Source organism: Patagioenas fasciata, chromosome 8 (genome assembly GCF_037038585.1).
Source record: "Patagioenas fasciata isolate bPatFas1 chromosome 8, bPatFas1.hap1, whole genome shotgun sequence".
In the NCBI taxonomy this organism is placed as follows: domain Eukaryota; kingdom Metazoa; phylum Chordata; class Aves; order Columbiformes; family Columbidae; genus Patagioenas; species Patagioenas fasciata.
The window spans coordinates 17,655,298-17,678,610 of NC_092527.1; the positions used below are offsets into that span (position 1 = coordinate 17,655,298).

Here is a 23,313-nt window from a genome sequence, read left to right on the forward strand (position 1 = left end):
CCCCAGCAAAGCAACCATCTTTGCTATTGTAAAATTGTAGGTAAAATATAGTCAGTTGTAACTCTTTCTTTAGTAACTGCAAGACTAAAAAACCTCAGAGTGAGATAACAGACTGATATGGATTTCTTATCTCTTTGCAGCTTATTTATTTTAAGATCTGCACATGTAAGCTAAGTTGCAGGGAGAGTCTTATCCCACTACCATTGATTTATGCTGAACTCAGTTTGATGGTTTTGTTACTTTCAAGCTACCATAATTTCCTTTTTTGCCTGGTTTCCTTACAGTGACGTGATAGCCACTCAAATGCTACACTATAGCCTTGACAGCAAAGCCAGCTTAGGCAATAATTAACACAGTTTCTGGTAACAAAATATCTGTACTGCTTAATTTGTCCTACCAGCCCCCAGTCTCCCCCCACCTCCAAAGAGTCATAACAGTAGTGTACATTTAATCAAGACAGAAATGTGCCTGAGACTGGCATTTGGGATGCAGAGAAAAATCCCTCCATATCTGAGAGGGCAGTACACCTGTCCAGATACTATGCAATAATTTGGGTTTCTCCTCCTTTAACTTGCAGACATTCTCAGGAGTACAGGACAAAAATATCCATCTGTAAAACCTCATGTGGCTATGAGTCCAAATACAATCATAAATCAGGAACCTCACAGACTTCCTAAATATTGTAGATCAGTAAAATCCAATATTGCTTTGTGACCACCAGTATTTAGTAAACTACAGTAAACTGTTCAGAAGCCATGATAAAACCCAAAGTCACTGAAACTATAGTTCCTGACTCTGATCAAACCCACTCTACAACTCTTCTAATTAGAAAAATTTCAGGAACTTTAGAAAACTTAGGAAGAAACGAGCCTGGAAGAAACAAGCTTATCGTCTTGACATTCTCCATGCACAAAAGGCTACTGCTACAGGGTCACCAGCAAGTGACAGCTGACATCTCTCACATACCTGTCATTCGTGATTTATACCCTGGTGACCGAAGGCTGCAGTCCCTCTAGGAGAGCCTCTCTTTGTGGAAGTCTATGGATAAGAGAATTACTTCAAAGAAAACTATAATACCAAAAAACTATATAAGGAATAATAGAAAAATACCTAAAATACTTTTAAGATGGCCTGGCATTCTAAGCACTGAAAACTTCAGTATATGATGAGATAGAAGAGAACAACATATGAGAACAGCATATGAGTTACTTGAATGTTATTAGTGCCAGGTAATTGACCTGGCTGTGGAGGAAGACTTCATGATCAAGTCAAACCTATTCAAACCTTCTCTGTCCTTTTTTGTTTTCATTCAACTTTTACCATGTGTTCACTGTCAGAGACATACTCGGATCTCTAAGCTAAGATTGAGCTCTTTGTGTGCTGGATACACAAGTAGTTCCTTCCCTAAAAGTTTTACCATCAAATGGGGAGATGAAGTGACATTTTAAAAGAGAAGAAAAAAAAAAAAAGAGTGGAAGACAAGCATTTCCACTTTATGAAACTGAGAATTAATGAACATACAATTATACAAAGTTTAAACTAACTTTGTCAGTTCCACAAGGAAAAACCTCAACAAAACTAGTGAGATTAGTCACGTATCAAAGAAGTCCCTCTATAACACCAACTACAAGAACATCCTTCCAACTCTTGACATGAAGTTTTGACATAAGTCACCTCTGCGTGCAACTGAAATTGCTTTAGCTTAACTCTATGACTACACAGCTAAATTGGAGCTACATGATTTCTTTCTTCTGCTCCAGGAACAGGCTCTTCAGTCAGTGCCAGTATTCAAACTTTCCTGGAAGGTTAGTAGAGGAACAACTGCAGGACAAATTAACTGCACGAGAGAAAAAGCAACAAGACCGTCAAGTGAAAGTGTTTATTCAAAGAGAAAACAGTTCCACATTGTTTTTACAGTGTGTCTTCATAGTCTGCTCCTTAGTAATTCCAACCCAGCTTTTTGTTTACCATCGCCATGGCAAGAGATCTTTGACTCACGGCTTCTGGACTGGTGAACTCCGAACGGTTCATCATAACTCCAGCAGATGCTCATGTGCACACCAAAAGGCAACGAGTAGGTCAGAGGCCAAAAGGTGAGTGATAAGTCAGACAGACGGCCTTTCATCTGTGAGTCACCATGACAGTGCATTACCGAACAGGATGGCTTTTGCTGACCATGCCCTTGGCCTGACTGCCTCAACAGCCTTTCAGAACATATTTTAAATCTCTGTCCTCCTTATTTGTGTGATTCTATCCTTTTTCACACAATGCAAGCAAATGGAAAAATTTACACAACTCCTTCAATGCATGTTCCCAAAAGTATCTGAAAAATAGATTTCCCTAGACAGGTTCAAATCCCATTCTAATTTTACACAAGCATTAAGAGACCATTTCTACTGATTGGGTGACATGGTTGAGAAAATATGCAATATGTTCCAGACTTACTTGCACATATGCTGCTCTCTGTAAGGATGGGGTACTCTAGCTCTTAGAGAAGAATGAACTGAGATCTTGACCACTGGGAGTTATCAGTAATCACATGGTGCTTTTCCAAGAGTATGGAATTCTAAACATATTTAAAACTTGGTCACAGCACACACATAATTCTGTTTCATCTACCAAAATCACCCCTAAAATTCACCAGGAAAAAAGTATCATTTCTCATTTCCTATCTTGTTGCCCACTTTGTGCTAATAACCTCCACAAGTTGACAACGTCCTGTGTAAAGCTGCATTGAAAGGTGTGATCCTAACACCTCTGGCAAGCTTTCTGACAGCCATAAAAATATCTGGGAAAATATATCCAAATGTAATCTATACATTCTGATTAATTTTTTGAAATTTATTCTGCTAAGACTACTATTTCACAGAAGACATGCCTATGGTATACCCATCTTTGGTACAGCAGAACCCATTTTCCACCAGGCAAATGACAATGATAGTTCCTAACATTAAAGCTATCCACCGCAATTACAGGAACTGCTAGGGAGTCTGTTGAGAATTATTACTTTTACCTGCACATGGAAAAAATCATATAAAGAGCAAGATCTGAACTGCTAAATTAAAAAAAAATTATATTGGTGGAAAGATGTCTAGACAGATGCAAGGTGAACAAGCAAGGAGAGGGTGAGCTGCTTCACCTGAAAGGATTTGTTGAGGCACCAGATGAGTGAAGGTGATGGAAGGTGACTCAAGCTAGAAAGACTGTACAGTTCTAGAGATGGGACATGAACTGTAGGGGAGCAGGTTCCTACCCAGGATAAGGGAAAGGGTAAAAAAAACTGCAGCAGAGACCTTGCAAGCTTATATTGCTTGTGTCTGCAGAGAAAAGAAATGAAAATATCTTCAGAATGCTGTGCAAACTCTGTGAGTTTAAAGGATTAACTCTTACACAGCTAGAGACACAAAAAACAGGTTTAAGCTGTGAGAAAACCCAGTGCCAAGACAACCAGGCTGCAAGACATAACTTGCAAAGAATGGCAGGTAAAGAACCTGCATACCCGAGGCTGGAGAACCAACAGCCAGCTCCAATCCCCAGGCAGCCGCTCAGAGCACACCAGGGCACAGCAAACAGGACCCCGCGCAGCAGCCTGGGCAGCTTCCAAACTGAGGGGAGAGAGGAAAGAAGAATACACAGCGCTTGACTAAGGTTGCTAAACTAATGTTCTAATTGCTGAAGTTCATTAAGGTCCATAGATGACAGGCAGAGCAGAAATGCTTGTTTCCATTAGTCCAGTTCCTGCTGTGCTCCCTTTCTGTTCTTTCGTCATTCTGGCAGAGAAAGAGGTGTTGTCAAGCAAAGTGGCAGCTTACACAGCATCTTACACAGTGTTTTTCCCCACAGCACTTTTAATGATTCAAAAACTACAGTTCTTTGGACAATTAATGTAAAACTATAGCTTAATTCAATATGATTTCAAAGTGACTTAAGGCATGAATGTTAACCAATGGTTATAGAGGGCTTATCAGTGCAGGAATTTAATGTCAGAATGAGGAAAGTGTCTCTCAGTTACTTCTGCTTTTCTCCTCTATCTCCATCAGCAAATAAACTCAAACAACTTTGTTTAAATGACTTCACACAGCCGTCACTTATGCTCCCATTGCATTCAGTTTCAGTGAAAGAGAAAATTTATAGCTAGATGAGTGGATGCAAAACTGAATTTGTCAGGCATTGGAACACGTTGTCCAGGGAAGTCGTGTAGTTAACATCCCCAGAGGTGTTTTAAAGGCGTTTAGACAAGGTTCTTAGGGACATGGTTTAGTGCCAGAGTGAGGCTATGGTTGGACTCAGTGATACTGAGGGTCTCTTCCAACCAAAATGATTCTACAGTTCTACAAAATTGTAATAATCGCATATAGCTAAAAATAGCAGACATGGGATGTCAAACAAAATTATCAGAGATTGTTAAATACTCTGATTTGATGCCTCAGTACATTTACACCACAGCTTCCTGTATACAAAACACAAGCAATTGTTTGAACCACAAGTTAACAAGACTGCCTTTCATTTATTTCTAAGTGAGATCAGTCTTGTCAGAGCATCATTTTAATGGAGCAGTTACACCTCAGGTATTCCTAACCAGCTCAACAATAACTTGGTGCAAAGCTCACAGCTCTGAACAGATGCCAGCTCTTGGCTTAGGTACCTGCCAAGGAAATAATCCGTAGTTTTACCGTGCTGGGCTGTTCAACCCATTTTTACTCAGCTCTAATTCACAGAAACTAAGGGAATTCCCAAAATGCTTCTGAGGTACTACATGTTAACACAGTCACAAATTACATTCTTAACGCCATTTTTTTTATTCCTTTATATCCTCTCACAACTCTCCCACCCCCCACCAAATACTTTAGGGCACTAATCCCAAACTGTTCCTTATAACAGGCTTATATAGTAGAAATAGCAGTTAAGAGAAAATAAAGTGTGGGGTTGGTTTGCTGCTCCTGAAGAATCAACTGCTTGAACTGCATATGTTCATTTATTCTTCCACACATGAAAAAGGAGACCCAGTGATGTTACCAGCCAAACAGGTAACAATTCTGACAGCTCCTCTTTGACTGAGATGCTTAACTAGACAAGACATGTTCACACATGGCTGCTTCTCCATACACTGTCTCTTTGTGGATACAAACCACAAAAGTAAACATTTTGGAGAAGGCTGATTGGTAAAAGCTAGCAAGGGAGAGGAAACGTAATTATAAAATCACTTCAACATAGAAACATGGCATTTTTAGTAAAGAAAAAAAAAAATCATTGCTTATCAACTACTTCTATCAACTTAATCTCTTTTACTGTTAGAAAATGCTTCAGAAACGAGGAATTTAAAATTCTTAACAATTAAACATCAACATCATTAGGTTTGAAGAACCTGTCATCACCTCTGCCGAAGCAGAATTGCACAGAAATTATACTCTTGTTTTTGATGCATGCTTGTATTCAATGAAAGTTACTAAATCAACTTTCACATTTCTCCTGCTGAGGAAAGGTGAAGAGCAATAGTGAGCAGGATGAGATCAAGGAAGAGAAAGAAAGAGAGCCCACTTAGTTAATATTTTGAAGGACAGAACTGTGGCAATAAGAATTACCCTCCACACCATATCAACTCTAGGCTTCCTAGACCTATTGAGGTGTAATTTTTGGAATAAAATCAGATTTCAATAATATCCAGACATTTATCACTTCCACATTTGGATACATTATTTGAATGTAAGAAAAAAAAAACTTGTTTTTCTATTTATGCCAATTATTTATCTTATGTTTATACACATCCTCTTTTGCACTCTCCTATTTAGAATTTACATGTTACTATATCAGCTTATAGAGATACAACTTCTGTTCACACCAATTCTGCCACAGAGCTAAGAAAAATACCTAAAAAAAAAAAATCTCAGCTCTTCACTCCATGCTCCAACCATACAGTTTTATACCATTTTAATATTAATAGCAATAGGTAATATGTAGCATGTGTTGGTTTGGTTTTACCTGGGATAGAGTTAATCTTCTTCATAGTACGTAGTATGGGGCTATCAATTACAATCTTTACCTAGTACAATATCTCATCTTTTTCCCTCACACTAGCTCTGAAATGGATATGAAACTAAATTTAATCATTTATCCACAGAATCAATAACATTTTTGATAAATTATCAGATGTCTTTTGTGCTCCACATTCCTCTTGCCACCCTCATCACGGATGTTATCCATTCTCTGTGGCTGAAGGCAACATGTCTTTCCAGTATCAAAAATATAATTCACTGAGATTAATACTATCACTAACAAGAATTTGTTTTCTTGAAATAGCACCATTCAGAACAGCAGTTCAGATAAGGCTAGGATGGATTTTTATATTTGTATTACAAATTGTCCCTCGTTTTGTTGACAGTTACTCCCATGTTGAGAAAGCATTCAGTCCATCTTCCAGCATCAGCCACAACAGATACTTTGACCTGAATCCCATAATTGTAATAATAATTGTAATGTAACCCCCCACACTGCAAAATGTGGGGATGCTTGTTTAAGAGATGCCAGAACCTGAGAGAGAGAGCTTTGATACCTGTTTCATATATAACTGTTTTACAGCTTTCTTCCACATTCTCTTTCTTGCTGAGCTCTGCTTCTCACATAGCTACATTACTCTCTGAAATTCATCTACTGTCTTTGCTAGATAATGTCCAGTTGAATACTGATAAGACCAACGCTAACATAGTTTGTGACTTTTCCATCAAAACCTGCTGAAGTCTCCTAGTTTATGGTTTTGAAGTACAAGCATGTTCTAAGCAGCTTAAACAAATAGGTGTACTGCTGGAGGAGTGCAGAAAGTTTTGCATTGCAGGCACATCAAAACCTGCAAGTTAATGTGCCTGATACCACAGGCAACATATTCAAAAACTGAAAACAAAAACCCAAACAAACCAACACCCAGTTGAAGTTTTCCCTTCTAATTTTAAATTTATGCTAAAATGTTAATACTGAAATGTACATTAAAATCAAAACCCATCACGGCACACTGTAGGAAAAAACCAAGAGTTTGGATTAAAGGTACAAATATTACAATGAGTAAGGTAAATTTATTGAATCTCTTGGTAGAGTTACTTTTCTTCAGGGGATGAGGTGAGGGGGAATCAGTTTAGACATTCTGATAGGATCACAGGCCCCTGTTATGCAATTCTTTGCTCTCACCTGGAATAAAACTGCTATGAATGTGGTAACATCAAAGCACAACAAAGGTAGAGTTTGTTTATTTTTAAATGCCACTAACAGGAGACTTCTGTTTTGTTTTGAGGCTTGGCAAACTCAAGTAACAAAGTCAAACCTGGTACCCAAGAGGTTTAACTACATTAATGCAAAATTGGAAAAAAATTCCTCCTAATCAGTAGTCATCAGTTCCTACATCTTGTTTGAGAGCTGTCACAACATAAACCAATCTGCCAGACAATTACCCCCAGACCTACCTAAGACGCCGTATTCGGAGAGGGAGCTGTTGCACACGGTGTAGGGGGCCTGCTGCTCCCAGAGGTGATTCATGGGGACACACGTTCTCTTGTCAACTTCTTGATCATGAAGCACATGATGACGATGGCTACAAACAGTTGTTGAAATAAATGTATTAGCTAAGAACAACTTTGGGCTTTTAACAGAGCTGTTTTCAAAGATAAACCATCAAAGCTATGCTCTCAAAAGCACGCAAGCAACACAGTTGCCTTTGCTTTACACAGCACTCTGGTTTGGCCAAAGCCCAGCAATGCAGTCACACCTCTAAATACAACTCTGGCACTGTAAGGACTTTCACCAACTATCCACACTTGTTCTCAGGCTCTCAAGGAAAATGGAAATATTTCATCACTAGTAGAACTGGGGGGCAGATGGGAAAGGGTGGGGAGGTTGTTGCTATAAAATTAACTGAGTTTTAAAAAAACCAACCAGCCAAAAAAAACAAAATAAAACAAAAAATAAACCACTAACAAAACAAGTACACCACAAAACTGTTATAAAAAGCATTTCACTCCACCTCCTTAGCACATACTATTAATCTTTTCCTTAAAACAACTGTTGTTTGTCTTTTATGCAAAAATTTACTCTGATCTCATCTCAGCACCAAGACTTGAAGCAGTTGTATCTTCTTTCCTGCTATTTACACTCACTTGCACCATTTACAGTTCTCTAGAACACCATTAATCAGCATTAGAATGGGGCATCGAGGAACACTACCAAACCAGAGATGACTGAAGTAATTACTGTAATCCATTAACTCTCTGAGCAGAGTAACTGAGTGAATCACACCAATATGTCCCGCTTTACAACCGCTAACATACGGATAGTTATTATACTGGTAACAACTACTGCGTGTTGTATAGCTGCCAAAACTGTATCTTTTTGTACTTCCCTTTGCTATAATGAATGCTAGCAAAAGAGCTCTGAAATTTATTTAGGAGTCAACAATATAAGGCCAGGAAAAGACACTATCTTGGAAGAACAGCACAGGGAGAGAAGTAGACAGAAAGAGGGAAATACACACACCAAACAGCTGTTAGGCAGAAATAATTTTTGCCCCGTTATTTTATATTTTTCATTCAGCCAAAGATATAAGGCCTACCTAGCCAATAAGCTGCTAGAGCACAAAGCTTTCTGTTTCCCCAGCAAAAGGCGATTGGAATGAGCATAGATGGACAGCCAGAAATGCACAGATATACAAGTCAGATATTGCTGTTGCACAGTTGTCAGGTTTACTGACATCAAACCAGTACAGAATCAACCTCTCTCTCCCCCTTCCCTTCTCCAAAGTACGTCTCCAAGATGAGAAAGATACCTGTCCTTCTATCTGCAGCTTTATCTAGCATCTGTCTATTGATAATGACGAGTAGTGAAACAGGAAGAAAGCAAGCCAAGGGTTGTGATCAACAGTGCAGAGTCTGGTTGGAAGCCTGTAGTTAGTGGGGTTTCCCAGGGGTCTGTATTAGATCCAGTCTTCTTCAGCCTGTTCATCAATGACCTGGATGAAGAGACTGAGTGCACCCTCAGCAAGTTTGCTGACGACACCAAACTGGGAGGAAGGGCTGACACATCAGAAGGCTGTGCTGTCATCCAGCGAGACCTGGGGGACTGGGCAGAGAGTCCCCCAGGCTGGGGGACTGGGCAGAAAAGAACCTAATGAACTTCAACAAGATAAGTGTAGGGTCCTGCACCTGGGGAGTAATAACCCCAAGCACCAGTACAGATTAGAGGTGGACCTGCTGGAAGGCAGCACTGCTTGGGACTTGGGAGTTCTGGTTGACAACAGGTTGACCATGAGTCAACAATGTGCCCTTGTGGCCAAGAAGGCCAACTGTATCCTGGGGTGCATTAAGGAAAGTGTGACCAGCAGGTTGAGGGATGCTATCCTCCTGCTCTGCTCTGCCCTGGTGAGGGCGCATCTGGAGCACTGTGTCCAGTTCTGGGCTCTCCAGTTTGAGAAGGACAAGGAACTACTGGAGGGAGTCCAGTGGAGAGCTACAAAGATGATTAGGGGTATGGAGCATCCTTCTTACGAGGAAAGGCTGAGAGAGCTGGGTCTGTTCAGCCTGCAGAAGAGAAGGCTGAGAGGGGATCTCATCAATGTTTATAAATATCTCAAGGGTGGATGTCAAGAGGATGGGACCAGACTCCTTTCAGTGGTGCCCAACAAGAGGATAAGGGGCAATGGGAACAGACTGAAGCACAGGAGGTTCCAACTGAATATGAGGAAAAATTTCTTTACTTTGAGGGTGTCAGAGCACTGGAACAGGCTGCCCAGAGAGGCTGTGGAGTCTCCTTCTCTGAAGATGTTCAAAACCTGCCTGGACGCATTTCTGTGCAATCTACTCTGAGTGAACTGCTTTAGCAGGTGGGTTGGACTGGATGACCTCCAGAGGTCCATTCTAACCCCAACCATTCTGTGACTGAATACTGACAGAAAGTAGTAGTTTCTAGACAGCACTTCAGAAGCTCCAAAATAGTGAAAACACTCCCATCATTTTGTTTTCATAATGGCAATGCAGTACACGCAGTTCTTCCCCAGTTCTGGCTGATACTCCCTCTTCAATTAGTCCCAGATATTTGAGACATTATATACTTCAAGGATTCTGGGGAGTGCAGGGTCTTCTCAGTACAGAGAGAGGACAGGGTGACATATACTTTATATGTGTTTGCAAATGTGTTTTTTTCCAATAAAAATGCACCAGCATTTGCTCACCTTTATTATAAATGACAAAGAAACTCAATCACAGCTAAAGAAGAACAGTTTTAAAGAGAACTCCTGCACCTCCTACATATGTGTGTAGCATAAATTAACTTTGCTATCCGCTCCTCTCATTAAATGAGCCTCAATACAATACAAAAGGTCTAGTCTTCCACATTTCTCCAGTGTTCTCTTCTGTTTAACAGAGTGGTTGAATATTCTCTGACTTCCTCAGGTCCAAGACATTTTTTTAATTTCATCCTTTATTGTTCAACTGCTTTATCACAATAATTAGAAAAATTCAGAATCACACCAGGTGCTAGTATTTTGTAGATCCCGCTACCCAACAGGCAAACTCAAAACCCAGCATTAAAGCAGAACCAGGTTACTCTAAATCAAACATCTGCAGTTCCAGTTTCAGTCCTGAACTTCACAAGAATTTATGTGAATGCCTTTTTACTCCTTTTCTAAAACATCGAATAATAAAATCCAGATGCCACAGGAATCCTTAGCTAGTCTTCAACAGTCTGAATAGTATTTTATTTGAAAACATGTTTTTTTTGTTGTTGTTTTGGTTTTCCTTTTTTTCTTATATTGCTGTCAACACAGCAATTGTTTTTATCTTAAAGATCAAGGAAATCTGGATAACAGTTCTAGAAAAACCTCTTCTACCAGTGAGACAATTGGGAACACAGAGAATTCATATTCTCAAGACCAAGTCTATCAGCGTGTGTTAGACTTGACTAAGCACTCACCTGAAATAGGTGGGTAGGTTGCTAAACAATGAACACATGTTCCTCTCCCAGGAGATGCTCACCACTTCACAAGACCACAGTATTGAAATCAAGGAGGATGAGAAATTGGAAACAGGGTGGGGATCTCCCCATTTTCACTTTTATTTTCAGGTCTTGTCTGAAGGATTTTGTTAAAGTGCCATTAGAATGGGAGCAAAAAGAAAACCCAAAAAACTGGATACCGAATAAAGCTCAGCACAGAAACAGAGCACTGTACCAGAGAAGACAGGCACCAAGATTTCTCTCTTTCCTGTAAGCATTCAAAATGAAGCACAGTGCAGCTGCTGGTTCATTCACCCCCAGCAATGGGCTTCGCATCAAAGGCTTCAATTAAATACATCATTAACATTCCACTCCATGGAGAGTCAGGTAAGGCAGCAGAACTGTATATATTTTTACCAAGTGATCAGATTCTGTCTTCATTCATGCTCCAGTCATTAAAAGTCTCAGTACAAAGGATCTTGTTTCACTTTAAAAAGCCTTGCCAACCAGCAATGTGTTTGTTCACAGCATATTCAAGTTCCAAACAACCACCACTGGAATGGTATTTAAAAGACTTAGAATCTGCAGCAGCAAATACCCTTCTTTTACTTCTCAGCAATTAAGATGGATTGCAGCTGAATTTTTAGTTAAAAGCAGGAAAAAAGTAAAGAGAAAAAACCCCACATTTCTGCTTTTCAGCAAGAGAAGGAAGAAAGCATCTAAGAAAATTTTTTCTACCTTTGAAGTGGTGTTTAGAGACATGGGAGATTTGATCATTCTTGACTGCCAGAACCTTTAACATCCAGATTGATACTAAATAGTCTCAACTTCCCCTTCCCCACAGGACACTATATTGTTTAAAAAAATGTCAAGCGGTTTCTTTAAGTATGGGACAGCATTTAACAGTTCTCAGTACTCACCTAAAAGTGCCCCTCTCCACATCCTGTCCACTCAGCCGGACATGGATCCCTTCTTTCAGAAAAGAGCCAAAAGCCATATATTCTGCTAAAGCCCAGTCAACAACCCTGTTCTTGGTCATTTCCAAGCGGGCTCTTAAAATCCGAGAGAGTCCTACATTGGAATAATAAAGGTCAAAAATCAATGGACCTACTTCAGAGATATTTTATATTCACATTACATTTACCATTCTCCTTCCCCACTGGCTAATTTGAATACAGATCCTAATAAGGTCTACAAGTTGTTCTTCTAAAATCGAACTGAGAGAAAAGGAAAACAACTTGTTTGCCAGGTGAAGGGTTGCATAATTTCCATACCTTGTTTTAGAAGGAGAAAATAAGATTGGCTGTTTCAGAAACTACTGAAGACAATAAAAGAGTTCCACGGTGAAATACTTCTTAAAGATTTATTTTCACATCTTTAACAACAGGTACTGTTTTATAGGAGGCTGAAAATATCATCTATAGGGTTCATGATTTTTTCTTCTCTCTCTCATTTCCTTGACATTTGTCTTATTGAACTTAAGGAGATGTTACAATGAGAAACAGGCCAGATTAATCAATACTATGAATATCATATAAATAGGAAATTGTAGCAGCTGCCAGCAGATTTTCAGTTGGTAACCAAAAGTTGTGTTTTTGCAGTCAAGACTCTATAACATGGGAAGCCAAAACCAGGTTGCAATACTGTGACTTTTAAAGGGAATAAACCCAAAACTGCATACAGGTGCTTCCAGTTTTGAGGCTATAAGCTTTGTGTATTCAGTGGCACTTGGCACCATCTTACTTTCACATCTGCACTTTCACAAGACAGACAGTCTTGGCAAGCTGTCCTATTTGTTATTTCCCCATATTTCCCTTTGTCACTTTCCCTGTTTTTACAAAAATCACCCTGCTTTCTTTCCACATAAAACTATTCTCTCATGTAAATTATTGCATTGTAAGTAAAAAAAAAGACAATTTTCTCATTAGAATATACTAAACATTTGATAAAACAAAGTATCTTCCAAATGTTTGTTGAAATATTGTGAGATATTAAGCTGTTTCGTTCTAGTGGAAAGACAAAAGTACTTCAAAGCTGCTCTTCCCCTTCTAATTCTCCCATTTTTTAAAATTTCATGGCCTTTTAAATTCCATAAAAGAATCTAGCAGACTAAACTTTGCTTTGAACCATAAATTTATCTTATATACTGGCAAGTGTTACTCAGTGTCGATGGTTAATCAAGTTACTGAACAGAGAGTACCCTACCTTTTTAATTAGAATGTTTAATAATAGATTTTATTGGCCAACTATAATTTCAAATTTATCAGCATCACAACAAAGTGCACAAACATGTAGAAGAGTTTTAAAGTTCATTTATTAATTGCATCAGCTCAACAAGCTTGCAATTGATAACTGAGAATGCCCTATCATAATTTCTTGTAACGGTGTTTAATTGTCCCAAAGGAACACAAACACATACAACATCTGCAGCAGACATACTTTGTTCCTTCATGAATGACTCTGGAGAATAAATATTAGCTAGAGATTTTACACAGAAAAAAAAAAAATTCTTTCTCCTGATCCTAAGTACATTCCCTACAAGTCAAGAAAAGAAAAAAAGATCCCTAAACAAAGTGTCTCCATATTTCCCCATGGAATTAACATGTTATTGTGCCCTTTTGAGCTGCTGGACTTCAACCTGACCACGGAGTGAAGAATTAACTCAGAACTTGGACACAGTACCAGGTGCTCCCCAGCGAGACTGGCACATTTAACCTCTTCCTGTAATAGATGCCCAATTCAGAATTGAATCTCTTCAGACCAAAAGCTAAGACTTTTTGAGAAAACACTAGATTTGTGCTACCATCAATGCTAAGCATCAAGTTGAAAGAAAAACTGCCTTAAATTGCTCACAGAGTCCCTTCAGCTGTATTAAAATTATGCTCATGGTGTATCAGCAATGTTGCCAGGTCTGAAAAGACCAAGCTATAATCCTGAGTAGAAAGTTGTCTAACTACAAGAAAATTGTCTTAAGTGAACCTCAAATTAGCACTTGTTTTAGTCTTTAAAAACAAAACAAAACAAAACACCAGCTTCCTGAGATGGCTGCTTTACTTCGCAGTAAGTCACACAAACGTGCTGCATAGAGGCAGCATTTTCCACAAGGACTTGAAGAACGAAAGGAGCTATTAACATTACAAAGAGACTTTTACCACCCTCAGAAGAAAATCTATTTTAACAAGGTAGGGAACAGAAGTGGCATGATACTGAAAAAACATTATGCTGAGAACAAGCAGCAGGACCTTAATTCACATTCTCCTTGCCCATAAGATGGAAGAGTTAAAATAAAAGTCACAGGCATTTTCCTCTTTTGGAAATGGCCCAATAGCAATTCGTGTGCAGAAATATAAAATCTGAGCAAGAGAAACAAAGACTCCAGCTGACCTGCATGTATTTTGAAGTCTTTGACTGGCACTGAACTAGCTACATTGCCAATGTGAGTCAGCAGGTCTTCCGAAATGCCAGTTGGAGGACAAGACATGCTCTTGGGTTCTCCATCCATGTTAAAGAATCCTGGAAGTAAAATATTTGGTGAGATGTTCAAGGTTAACAGATACCTACACAATCTACATTTTATTTAAAAACTCACAACTCTTTAAGGACATTCTCTGCAGCAGCCTAAGCCTAGTTGTTCACCTTTCACTTGGAGATACAATCATTTTGATTGTCTGTATGACAAAACTCGATCTTACAGGCACAGAATGATCTGCTTTTTTTCTGCTTTCACTCCCTGTGAAGTCTAACTATGTGGGCAGAGGCAGCCAATAAATGGCATATCCCTCAATCCCTCCACAACAACAACAAATGAAAGAGCATGACACATACTCTTTCTTTCTGAAGGCACAGTTATTGTTACAGGAAAAACACTTCGCTGCTAAACTGAAAAGACATCTTTTTCAAAGTCACACCTCAGTTTGCATGTTTTTTAAGAAAAGCAAGTCTTTTAAGGTAATCTGGCAGAATGTTTCATTTACTACTAATGGGCAAAACAAAGGTCACATACACTATTTTAAAGGAACACTGCTTATACAAAACATTTAAGAGACCTAGAATATGGACTCAAAATAAAAGTACAACAATATTAACACTAGGACAAGCGAAAGGACACCTCTTACCAGGCCAAGGTGAATCAAGCCAGTGCTTGATATGTAGGATTTTATTATCCTTAGATCTAGTATATGCTTCTTCACATATTCTATCATACTTCGCAATTTCTTCCTGTAGAACAAAAACTTTATTTTTAAAACAGATAAGCATAACACTTCTGAATCTCACAGATGATACTTATCATTCAGTACGATAAAACCAGTTATTTAACTCCAGAAGAAAATGTAGTTACAATTATGCAAACAACTTCATTTTATCTAGGATCAAATTTCCTTTGAGAAACATTATTCTAAATAAATTATTTTGTTAATTGGACAGGTGTTACAGAGGAGAGTACCAAGAGCTGAAGTTGCAAGCATTACTCTAGAATGAGACAGAACTGAAGCACCAAATATAATTTACAGTCATACTTCTAAGATCAGGATTATACAGCTCTCATGCTTCTCGCTACAGAAGCCCCTGAAGACTAGAAAAGGACCTCCTAGAACACTGGTCTGGTTAGGAGAGTCCAGCTAAGAATCTGCTGGCCACACCTGTCAATGGCAACAGATACTAAACCATATTCTGTAGAGGCAGAATGCCTCTGTAGTATCTATGTTTCAATCCAAGAGCACATTCAAGTTCTTGAGCTAGTTAATCTTTAATTAACAGCAATTCTGAGCTCAGTTTGTACAGCAAAACATCCATCCAGGATCTTGGATCCACTCACCGAAGCCTGTGCTACAAACAGCTACCCTTACAATGATTCAAGGTAGCTGGTTCTGCAGGACCTGTGATCATTCTTGCAGATAACAGAATGCACCGACACAAACAGGTTGTTTGTTGATCTGCAATACTGTGTCACTACATAGCTAGCCACACCTTCTCCAAACGTCATTCGTTGCATCTGCTCTCTATACATTTCACTTTCAAAAAGATTAAGGTAAAGACTTAACTAACAGGCACCAGACTTCAGACTTCTTCCTTCTGGAATATTTCAAATGATCTCTCAACTTAGTTGAATTATTGCAAGAAAATAAAAAGGTTAAATCGATTTTATTGCATTACCGCTGGATACAAGCCTGCCAAGATTATAAATATGAAGCTACAGTTATACCTATGAGCATTTAAAGACTGTCTTACTGCTGAATAAAGACATGAACAAATGCCTCCATCTCCAACATTCACAGCTGACCACCTTTTAGAAATCTCAGAACTGAAGGAAAATTTTTTCTGTGCAATACCTATCAATTACTTCACAGCACTTCCATTGCTTTTGTTACAACAATACTATGTATTTTACACAAAAATCCAAACCAAATTGCATCAGATAGTGTTAAAGAATTAAGACATCGTGGTAATGAAAGGCAGGTTTTTAAGTAGGCAGCATATAGTGACAGTTGTGTCTTCCTCCTGACAGCTTCAACTTGTTACCATGTACCTCAAACTCCTGCAGTGTCACAGTCCCATCTGCAATCAGTTTGTCAGCATATTTCTTCAGCACTGGCACCTGCTTATGGATCTGCTTGTACATTAGAGGCTGTGTGAACATCGGTTCATCCATTTCATTGTGCCCCCTCCTACGGTAACAAACCTACAAAGGGAAAAATTGTTTCTCTTGGTAAGGAAAAATGTAAATTGACATCTTTCCATTTCAGTTTTACAGAGATTTTAGGAGGTTTACGGTATAAAACCATTTCTGGATACTTGCAGGCCTGTTAGTTGTTTGTTTGCCTTTTTTTTTTTTTAAAGAAGAAACTAGAGGCCTTTTAAAAGAAAAAATGTTTCTTGACTTGGCCTTCTAAGCCACAGAAAAGAGAGTAGTACTAATGCACAAAATGACAAGTTAAGAAGACCAAGACGTACCAAGTCAACCACCACATCTTTATTGAAGGTGTTTCGCCATTCTGCAGCTACACTGCACACATACATCACTGCTTCAGGGTCATCAGCATTCACATGAAAAATGGGAGCATTGACCACACGAGCAACATCAGTAGGATATGGAGATGAACGGGCCATACGGGGGTCTGTGGTGAAGCCAATCTAAAAATTCCAGAAACTTCCATTAAAATAATTTTGAATGCTTGAGGTTTTCACTTAATAGTAATTTGCACAGCAGTAGAATCAGCTTTTCATTTTGGCTAGCTAGCTGCTTTTTGCTCTCTTAAAAACAAAACAAAGCAAACCTAACCCATTAAGTGTTACACAATGAATGAAATAAACGTAGGTGATAGGTAGATGTAGATATCCACTCAGAGTTGCCAGATACTATGATGGTTTTCAGGAACACCCTAACCATTCTAATAAACAGAGGAGACAAAGCACCCAGCTAATAACAAATAAGAATAAGAGGAAATACACTAGTAACTATTCAGCAGACAAAGTGACTGGAAAATGCACTACTTGTTACCTGGTTGTTGACCACAACATGAATAGTGCCATTTGTGGTGTAGGATGGGAGGTCACTAAGATGAAAGGTTTCATAAACCACTCCTTGTCCTGCAAAGGCAGCATCCCCATGTAATAATATGGACATAACCTACGGAGGATTATACACACATATCCACACATATATCAGAAAGCAAAACTGCAGTTTAAGTTTCTCAGCAGGATTTCTTTCTTCCATATTTCTGTAGTGCTTATAAAACATAAACGTATTTTTATAATAAACCATAGACTTGTCAGCATTCTGCTGCCTTTGCTCAGTTTGCAAATGAGAGAAAGTGTCAAGCCTACTTCCGGAACTTAACCTTGAGGTACCACGTCAAAAACCTTACCTACTTCAACAGGTGAATTTCTTTTCTGAAGGAGGAAAAGACGAAAATTCTGTGACACAAAACTACTGGTAAAGTATTTTTATTAAAAATAATATGGAAAACTATGATTGAGAGTTATTATGTTAAACAATATTTACCTTTTTCCCTGCTGTATCCCCTCGATAAAACTGTTCAGCTTTTGTCTTCCCCTGCACAACAGGATCAACTGCTTCCAAGTGAGAAGGGTTAGCCATCAGGGACAGTGTGATTTTCTTGTTTGTTGCTCGGTTGATCCTCTCATGGTACATTCCCAGATGATATTTTACATCCCCAGATCCCTAATGTGCAAGACAGTCACGATTCAGGAGTGTCACTCATACCAGCTGCACTGACTACACCTAAAACTTGTGCTTCAGTCTGCAAAACACATCTAGCTAACTGCACATCAATATGTACTATGGGTTTGACACCATACTTTCAAACTGGAACACTGTTCCTAATTTATCATCTTGGTGTTGCTATCCAGTATTGGATAAATATTTACATAATATTGATGCTCATTTCATTTACATAAAACAAAGAAAGATGCTTAAAAGTTAGCAACTCAGTCAAATGATCTTGAACTTATTTACAGTCATTCCTAAAACACCTTCTGTATGTTAGAGGTACAGTATAGTCTTTAAATTTGTGAAGAAATTTCACTGAACCGTATTCTTCAAACTAGAAAAGAGGACAATGCATTTCAGCAGCTGATAATGCTATTTGCATAATAACCATGACCAAAATGACTAAAAACTACCTTGAATGTTGACCTCTCTATACAAATCTACTGAAAAAGCATCTTACCTCATCAGCTGCTTCAAGTTTGGGATCAAACTGACAGAAGATCTGCTCCAACTCTTTTCGGATTACATTAGCCAATACATTGAGCCTACCCCTAAGAAAATTCCAAACATAGTTATGTCTCAAAAATGGTAATAACAGAGTTAACAGCATAAAACTTATAAAATCAGCAAGCCATCTCTGTCAGAAATTCACAAGTAAGAAGTTCATTTCAACTTTTGAACCTGAAACCCTTCATTGTACCCTTCTCCCATTGCAAAGTCCCTCCAATGCATTCCCACAGACATTTCATAACACCTAGTTATTAAAGTATGAGCAATGAATTTTACAGCTATCTGGCAGTTTTAACAGGATGACATTAATAATTATTTAATTAAGGCAGACTGCAAAAGCAAGTTTGATACTATCTCAAGAAGCTTTCTCAGTTCTAGACTCTCTGAAATGGGACAGACACCATAGCTGCTGCCACATCTGCTTGCAGGTCCAAAGTCCACCATGGAGAGTTTCACCAGCATTTCCCTGCGACACGTGTCACCTCCCACTGACAGATATTTGTTACAGTTCTGTGTTCCCATGACTTGCTATGACTGACTCTTGCCACTCTGGCATTATAAAATTCTAGAACCTGAAACTTGTCTTAAGACAACAAGCCCATTTGTTGAGGGTTTCCATTGACATTACCTATGAGGCATCCCCATTATAACATATTCAATTCCCATTTCACTGGATTTATCAATGATGGTCTTAAGTGCAGGAATCATTACTTCACATCCTTCCAAACCAAATCTCTTTTCGGAAGACCACTTGCGAGCAAGGAAGTCTTCAAATCTTTGCCAAAAGGAAACACAAAAACCAAGAGAGAGTGTTTGTATTAAGATAATGTAGAGAACACTTACTGTCAAACATATTTTAGAAAACATAATTACATTACACTGTTCTAAAACATCTGTGAATACATGTTTTAAGAGCTCTAGAAGTAAGTCACATGTAAGGAGGGAGACATAGGAGAGAATTAAGTCTTCTTTCTCTTCCATCTGAGAGGCATTTACCAGGACTTGAAAACCATTCAAACAGGAGGGAGAATCTCCGCCTCAGACAAAATTCAGTTCGCAAGTTAAACTCTGCTCCTTCCCATGTATACAAAATGTATACTGACCACTGGGAAGGCAGAGTAACACCACAGAAGTCTCTTCTATGGATTGAAGAAGACACAACAGAGAACCCATATTTTCTGGAAGTAAATACTTGTAGAAATACAGTACAAAGCACATCTATGTCATAGGCCCTATTCAATGGCAGAGCTCCTCAGATCGTGTGATGTAACAGTTGATAATGTGCCAAGAACTAGGACACTGGTATCTGTGCCTCTGCTGCAGCAGGAGAAAGATGTCAGTCCCTGACAGCTCCACATTCTTTCACTCTTTAATGCATTTGGGCCAGGGGCAATGTGGGTGGTTAAAAAGTACCTTTTAACAAATGCTGAAAGGATTATATGTTGTAAAGCTTGGAGATATAAAAAGCAAATATAATACATCTTCATGAATATAACTGTATTGGTTACATCATCTGTGCAATGCCTGAACTCATAACACTGCCATAATCCATTAATACTCAGCTTATTCCTCACTCAGAACACTGCCATTTACCTCTTTAGATTGAAGTCCTAAAAGCAGTGAAATGAAGAGTTGCCAAAAGACTCTCCTTAGCTCATCCATCAATACCTTTACAATTCAGGCATCTAAGCAACCAGGCAGACCCTCAGCTGAGCTATGCAGCCAGAATTCCTCAGGGAAGTCTGCGGGGCTGTGCCAGTTTATCTAAACTGAAAGTGGGGCCCCATGTGAACAGGAAGTCCTACAGGGCAAAGCGAAGCGGTGTACACGCTGTTTGCCTCCTCTTTGCAGTTGCAAATCAAGACAGTACTGGACAAGCAGAAAGTTGATTATTGGAGGCAAGCTGCCACTAGGTGTGCAGAACTGCAATATTCCACAGTCATGTTGCAAGTCCCCTGTGTGCCACCTTGAGTTCACAAGGGCTGGCAGTGCATCCGCTGTCACCACATGGATTTGGTACCCAGTGAGCAGCGAGCCTTACAAAAGATGGTTGCTCTCACAAGGGATGATCTAGAAACACCTGACCCTGCACAGGTGAAAGACAATGCCCAGATCAGACTACATGATTACTTACTAATGCATACACAGTGTAGAACAAAGATACACAGGGAGTATTTTACAGAAGGAAGAGTTAAAAGTGACCCTTTTTTCAATAACCTATCAGTGACCCCCACAAAGGATGAGAAATCCTAATTTAAAATTCAGTTTCAAGTACCTGAACTATGTAGTACTTGGAATTAATATTTTAGAAAACTGAATTCTTGAGCAAAATTCTGACTATCTGCTTTACAAAGCCACAAATCTCAAGAGCACGACGTTTTCCACAAAACTAGATCTTTTTTCTTGATCATTTTCAGACCAAAAAAAGTACACTAGGGATAGCTGGATAGAAATTTATGTAAAACTTTTTTTTTTTCCCCCCCATTTTCAGCAGACAATTAATCTGGCAGAAGATGAAAATCCAGCTTTTTCATCCTACTAGGAACCCCAGATCTTTCCACAGCTTAGACAGGCAGGAAAGAAAGCGTAAATTCTTGTCTCAAGATAAATGGAGAGGGTTCATGCTGAGCGCTTGTTAAACAAACTTACTCAAGTGAAACATTCACTTGACCATTAAGTAACTTGTTTTCTGTTTAAATGAAACTTTTAACTAGAAAAATAACCTTACTATAATATTGGAAAACAAAACACCAGGCAAAAATATCTTCTAACACTTCCAATGAGCACTTAATTTTTAAGTCTTTGAACACAGACGCTTAATCAAAAATGCATCTTTATAAATCTCTAACTCGTGTTTATCAAAGGATATGCAAACTGTTTCACATCATAAGAATCAGAATAAATCTTGTGCCTGAGAAGACAGTCTCGTTCTAGGGATGAGAGGGTAATTCAGTCTCTGGGATCACCGTATTTCTGTACAGACAGCCACAACAGGAACAATCAATATGCTGTTTCCAAACATGCTTTCATAAATTGCAGAGACCGAAACTCCTGCTGCCAGGTCATGCAGTGGTACAGCACATCTTGGCATACCTCAAAAGGGCAAAAACAGGACCTGAAATGACATTATGCCTCTCAAATCCAGCCCCATCTTGGCAGAGGTCTCCAAAGATACTGGTAGCATCCCAGTGAGTCAAACAACGCTCATGTCAACATTTCATCCATTTAAAAATTTCCCTTGAGTTGACCATTAGGATGGTCTCCTGTGATCATCTGCTACTAGTGAGATGCACAATAGATAGAATATAGCAGAAGACCAGTATCCAATGTTATTCTGACTCCTGTTTTCTGAAATAGGTTATGAATCTTTCACAAAGAGGCATATTACTAGTCTATTGAAACAATTTTTTTCCCCAGCTTATCTCTGCAAGCCAATGAAAACACTGTCAGATATGCCCCTAAAGGCTGCACAAGTGCTACACAACACGACTGCCCTTTAAGAAAATAGGACACTAAAAGCCACTACACAGACCCTGACATACCTCACAGTACTCAATTCCCTTTGGTACCACAGCCAGGTTAACTACACCCTCCTGTACTCCAGATTCCACTGTGACTCTCCAGCTCCCCCTCAGCAGTTTGCAGACTGCAGCAGTTGCCTCCAGCAGTCACAGAGCCGTTTCCCAGCGCCGCCCCAGCATACCTCATGGAGCGCACCAGCCTTGCCAACAAAGTCCTCTTTTCCTCATTAGTAAACTTCATAACTCCCGGCGTCTCAAACTTCTGCCGGATCCACTGGCACTGCTCCACATCATTGATGAACATGAACTCCAAGCCAATGTGTTGGCAGTAGGTATTCTAGGATGTGAAAACAACAACACAGAAGATTTAGGAGTTAATGGGCCATAAGGAAACAAATATAGTTTTTTAATTATATTTGCTGTACATATTATTCTTCTGAAAGCTATCTTATCTTTTTCCTCTTCCACTATATCTTACCCACAGTAATTTTATAAATACATGAATTATTTTACGAAATCTAGTTTTATGCCAGAAAGTTTTCTCTACAAAGCAACATCTCAAAACTTTGAATCTGGAGGATTCTCATTTGGTAACATATTCAAAGTAGACCAGTAAACCTGCCTTAAACTGACTGATAATGGTCAAGTCTCAGAAGACTGGATATCTGAAAAGGAATCCAAGCAGCTGAAAGCAGAGAAAGGACAGGGAAAAATAAAAAGACTCTTCAGAAATTTTATCTCCATGTTGCATTTTTTAAATTTTCTTTTTCTTACCTTAAAAATAATATTTCACCACAAAAATGGGTCTAAAATACAAGTCAATGGAAGTAAGACTTATTGTGAGCTTAATCTGAGACAAAACCACTCTGAACATACAGTATGTGTTCTCTACTGCCTCCAAAAAGGAATTCAATGTTCACTTCAATTAAAAAAAAAAAAAAATCTAAAGGTCTGAAGAAGGAAACCAGAGGGTTATTTGTCTTTAACACAAATCAGTTCCTTGAGGCTTTTAGATTTTGCTATTGATTTTGTCCATTTATTTGCACACTACATTTTTAAGGATTATCTCTTGAAAGTTGCAGCACA

General features: G+C 38.8%; 1 protein-coding gene across 4 annotated transcripts in view; it reads right to left on the minus strand.

Annotated features, from left to right (window-relative positions):
* Positions 1 to 23,313, minus strand: part of OGDHL (oxoglutarate dehydrogenase L) — a 58,870-nt gene that overhangs the window by 14,164 nt on the left and 21,393 nt on the right. For 3 of the 4 annotated variants that reach the window (XM_065843331.2, XM_065843330.2, XM_065843332.2), the window contains exons 6-16: positions 22,410 to 22,564; positions 19,335 to 19,481; positions 18,657 to 18,747; positions 17,969 to 18,148; positions 17,465 to 17,593; positions 16,918 to 17,097; positions 16,493 to 16,645; positions 15,081 to 15,183; positions 14,350 to 14,478; positions 11,886 to 12,036; positions 7,449 to 7,576 (exon numbers count right to left, since the gene is read on the minus strand). In XM_065843331.2, the coding sequence (XP_065699403.1) occupies positions 7,449 to 7,576; positions 11,886 to 12,036; positions 14,350 to 14,478; positions 15,081 to 15,183; positions 16,493 to 16,645; positions 16,918 to 17,097; positions 17,465 to 17,593; positions 17,969 to 18,148; positions 18,657 to 18,747; positions 19,335 to 19,481; positions 22,410 to 22,564 (1,546 nt within the window). The remainder of the gene's footprint in view (positions 1 to 7,448; positions 7,577 to 11,885; positions 12,037 to 14,349; positions 14,479 to 15,080; positions 15,184 to 16,492; positions 16,646 to 16,917; positions 17,098 to 17,464; positions 17,594 to 17,968; positions 18,149 to 18,656; positions 18,748 to 19,334; positions 19,482 to 22,409; positions 22,565 to 23,313) is intronic. The other variant, XM_065843333.2, reaches the window with a different exon arrangement.